At 42.1% G+C, this 4887-nt stretch overlaps 1 protein-coding gene across 1 annotated transcript; it reads right to left on the reverse strand.

Moving 5' to 3' along the window:
• Nucleotides 1-323: 323 nt before the first annotated feature.
• On the reverse strand, nucleotides 324-3351 carry LOC139549116 (mRNA decay activator protein ZFP36L1-like). The gene is made up of 2 exons (XM_071359254.1): nucleotides 3187-3351; nucleotides 324-2811 (listed from the first exon to the last, which is right to left on the reverse strand). The coding sequence occupies exons 1-2, from the start codon at nucleotides 3238-3240 to the stop codon at nucleotides 1663-1665; spliced, it is 1203 nt and encodes a 400-aa protein (XP_071215355.1). The 5' UTR covers nucleotides 3241-3351; the 3' UTR covers nucleotides 324-1662.
• Nucleotides 3352-4887: the final 1536 nt, after the last annotated feature.

Here is a 4887-nt window from a genome sequence, read left to right on the forward strand (position 1 = left end):
TGCTAACACCAGAATGCCAAAACAAAGCCAAACAATACACACATGAAACCCTTCTGTCTGTTCCCCTCTGTCTTTGTCCAAATAAAATAAAATGTTTGTATCATGTTCTCATTTTGTGCAGAGAGTCATTCTTGTTCAATCTCCATTACAAACATGTGATCCTACTATTTATCCCTCTTAGAAAGCATAAATCATTTAAAACGAGTTTTCGTATTTGTTATTGTCACTTTTTCTAAGATGAGTAATAATATCACTTTATTGCATAACAGTGATGGTATGAAGTGCAGTGTGCCTCTAAGTTAAACAAGTCAGTGAGACAGTAATTTCCTACAGAGTTTTATTTTGAACAAAACAGGTAAAAATATATTAAGATAGAGACAGGGATTCATATCCCATAGAATGTAAACAATACACTTAAATTATATAGAAACCAACAAAACCGAAAGTATCATTTTTGCTTTGAAAAAGCAAAATAAATAAGTTTTAATTTAACAAATGCAAAGCCTTGTTTGTTTTTCCATCACAGTTAAGGCTAAAAGTAAAGACAATCACAGTCCTTTCTTGCTGCAAATGAGCTACAAAAAACACTCTTGGCTCACAAAAGACAAGTTCCTCGTAAGATAAAATACACATAGTAATTCATGCCACTTTGTCTAATAACAGTTAGTGTGCAAGAGACCAACATGTTGACGTAACGCATATTACTCATACATTGTCACTGTGGCAACATTGCTTGCCTATGTTATTAGCTCATGTAACACCACAGAGCATGTTTATAATATGTTATAAACAGTCACAAAATTGTGTATGAGAATCCTGTCTCGCTGAGTAAGCAAAACTGGATGAATGTATCAGGAACTTGAACGTTGAAACGTTGAACCCAAACTAAATGCTGAAATGCACTTGTTGGGTAAGGACATATGACTTATTATGACCGGTGAGGGCAATACATGTATTTACTGATTGAACAAGGTAACTTGTAACACAAGTATTGCTTTCACTGGCATAAGGAGATGCTGGTGGACATGGTCCTGGCAGTGTCTACACTCAAGCAACTCAGAGTTCTAAAGCTATATAGCTCAAACAGAGCCAAGAGTAGAGCATATTCTTCTGCATCACATACAAATGCATAACACAATCGTAAACAAACTCTGCAAAACATACAAAATAAATAAATCTCCAAAAAGCCCTATGGTTAGACTACTTGATAATACTGTCAATTAGTTGCCTTTACTGAAGGCTACATTTTGTTTACAGTAGGCCTAGCTACATTTTGGGATACGTTTCAACATTTACTCTGCCTACAAGACAAGGTACTATGTTCAGCTTTGGTTACACGCTAAAAGGGCAAGGCTATAAGAAGAACCATTGGAGTTGTAAAAAGCACACGTGTAGACAATAATTTTGTCCTTATACCAAGCCCAAAATGATCATTACCTGCACGCTTTTTTTCAAAATGGGTACAGAAAATTCCTCAACAGAACTCTCTCAGCAAAGACATCACGGATACTGTAAAGCTAGTTGAGCCACCCATAGTAGCTAATACGGGTATACAACAGTATACATGGACGTTATGATATATTGTTTTAAATATGTCGGCTATAGCTTTAAAACATTGGTCAGAACTCCTGCTAGGATGAGACAGTAATATGCAGTTGAAGGTCAGTCATCTGAGACAGAGAGGCGGCTAAAGATGGGGAGACGTCTGCCCTCAAGTCCAGGGGACTCACAACCACTCAGGCTACTGGAGCTGGTGTAGCCTTCCTGGTCGGAGAGAGAGTCCGGTGAAGCACACCGCTGCAGGGCAGGCAGTCCAGTGAATGAGAAGGCATTGCGGTGAGAGTTCTGTGCGGCTGACTTTTGCGCACAGACAGTTTGGCACTTAGAGTCAGTGATAGTATAAAAGTGAGGGTTGTTATTAATCTGGTCGTTTCCGCAGTCAGACGAGAACGGATAGTTGTGCTTCAGTGTAGCAGGTTCTGGAAACAATGGGGACAGCAGTTCTGGACTACCTGTGGAGGGCGGGGATGATACTGAGGAAGCCCTAGAGAACAGCATGGGCTCTGGAACGGGATGGAATCCGGTCAGTGCTTGGGGAGAGGAGAAACCAGCGAAACTGATGCTGTGACGCAGCAGCTGTGGGCGTTCTCTTATCTTTAGTCGCTGAGGTGGCGTTCCTCCATCCGGCCCGAGCTGCTCGTCTGCGTTATGGATGAAGTGACATCGCGCGCCATAGGGGCAAAAGCCAATGGTGTGGAACGTGCGGCATGGCTCGGTTTTGTACTTTGGGTGCCTGCTCAAGCCACGCTGCTCATCCATGCCGTGAGCAAACTGACACTTGGCTCCGTATTTGCAGGTGCCACTCTCCTCGTAAGTGCGGCACATTTCGGTTTTGTACCGGGTGGAGATGGGAGGGGAGGGGGCGAGGGACTTTGGAGATGACAGGGAGCAGGTGCTGATACTTAGACCGGGTGGGGGCATCAGAGGAGGGGTGGTGGGGAGCTGCTGCTCGTTGTACCCGAGGCTGCTAACATGGCCCTCTATCATGCTGACCGAACGGTCTACACGGAATGGGATGTTGTTGAGAGAGGAGCGGGGCAACTGTTGCTGATGTTTCAGGCTCCACTGCTGGTTAGCAGTGTTAGTAAGGGCCCAGTAGGCTGGCTCGCCGATTGGGTCCACAATGCTGCTGTTGAACTTTGAGTTGGGCAGGGTGACCGGGCATAGTGAGTGTCTGCGCTGAAATCCCACGATGCGCTGCATCTGCGTGGTGGCTGGTGCGCCATCTGGCATGTCCAGACCACGGAAATTCTATCACACAAGAGAGGAATGAAGTCACATTCCAAGACCGGGGATTCAAGCCATGGTCAAGATAATAAAATGTAAATATATGCTGAACCAAATAAACTGTAAACTGCAATCAAACACAATAGCCCGAAAGTTGACTATAATGCGCTTGGTTTGGCAAGGAATGAATGACTAATGGATACCGTTACGCACGTGAATGAGAAAGTTTGAAGCCTTTTCTTTTTAGGCAAAAACTGATTAAAAGATGCACATACGAATCCAAGTTAAAATGATAAAATGTTGTATTTTATTATTTACCATTTTAATTCCTCAGTATAACTTTCAGACATATCCTGCATAGCCTAATGTATTAATACACATTTAAAAACGTATTCTTACCTTGCAGAACTCATCCTCCAGTTCCAAAAACGGCGTTAGGAAGTCGGATGGCATTGTGCTGATGCCTCTGGCAGGTTATCCCACTTCACAGTAGAGTGTGTTCTGTGTTGGTGCAGGAAGACGCTCTAATCAAGCGCTTCTGAAGTTTCTCAGCCATCTGTTGGAATCCCAATAAATAGTTGAGGAGGCCTAGCTCCACCCACATTTTGGTGACAAGGCGTGTCTCGCGTGGAGGGGACTCCTCTTGAGTTGTAGTCGTAGGCTTCTCTCCCCCCATTCACTTTGATACTCTAATCCGGAAACATTAAACAAACATGTCGAAGTTGAACATATAGGTCTTCTATAGCCTATAACTCTTAGTTTAAATCTAATTCCAAAAAGCCACATATTTGCACTAGCGGTCTATTAGTGGGGTTAGTTATGTTGGTCTAAATAAATTGATATATGCCATAAATTAATTCATGATATATGATGTGGCTGTAAATCATGGGAAAGTGAAGCATCAATATAATTATTTGTTTGTTTTTATTGGATGTGACTGCTGCCACATGCAATGGTGAGCACACGTTCATCTCTTTCACCCATTGAACTGTGGGTCATTATGGTCTAATATAATATGGGGATGTATTTTGTGTCTTGCTTGGCACGTCAAAGGCCCAGATTTGAATATGAAACCATGTCTGCAGGAGAGAGGAAATGTACAATGCCCTTCACCCATGATGTTATTTCAGGTATTCAGTTGTAAATGGATGCCATAACACAAGCACAAACCACAACAAGGTGCTGAGGGAGAGGAAGCAGTTGAACTGTTTGGGATTTTTGGAGGTAAAGTGATGGGAGTATTGTTTTGAATGTTTACAGGAAAATAGAGGGCAGATGACACATTCACCTGTCTGGCAGACAACAGAGGTGGTTGTATGAAATGCAATATGCTTCCTAACTATCCGAACCCTGCTGGCTGACTACAGGCTTATGTTCTCTTTTTCTAAACCTTATGCACAGAACAGAACACATTCTACCAGAGACCTTGGAGAAAAGTCCAACGAGACAGGTTTATTATGTTCACAGTAGGTGGGAGAGCATACTCAAACGTTTGAAAGATAGTGAAGGCAAATCCAAGGGCAAATTCTTACAAGGGATGGGAAAAGCTTACAAACTCCAACACTTTGAACGGCAACTTAATTCATTTGGTGTTTAGTTCACTACAGATGTACGACCTTAATTTGATCACACAAGGTTTAACCTTAATTTGAGATTTAAAAAGACCATTACAAAAATTACAATTAATTCGAATTCACATTATAATACACATTTCCTGTTGCTACAGGATTATTTTCCTGCTCTAGAAAACTGCCTCAAATGAAGATCCTACATCTGTATGTCTCCTGATCTGTCATTGCATGAACGTAGGCCTCGTTCTGACTCGCTCTCTCCCTCCCTACCTGACATTTGATGATGCGGACTGAAAACAACCGTAAAACCTACATCATTATGCATAGTGCCTGAGTAAAAACATCTAAAACACTCTGTAAACATTTACGTAGAATCTTCAGTCAACAGAAAGCACTGTCCCTTTAAACCACTATGATGCCTTATCGTCAACAGTAGAGTCAACACTTCATACCATTCTGTAAGAACGAAGATAGGGCCCAGCAAAAAGTCTGCTATCCCATGATGACACTTGTTTTGAAGTAGATAAGG

The sequence above is a fragment of the Salvelinus alpinus genome, chromosome 22, assembly GCF_045679555.1.
Source record: "Salvelinus alpinus chromosome 22, SLU_Salpinus.1, whole genome shotgun sequence".
In the NCBI taxonomy this organism is placed as follows: domain Eukaryota; kingdom Metazoa; phylum Chordata; class Actinopteri; order Salmoniformes; family Salmonidae; genus Salvelinus; species Salvelinus alpinus.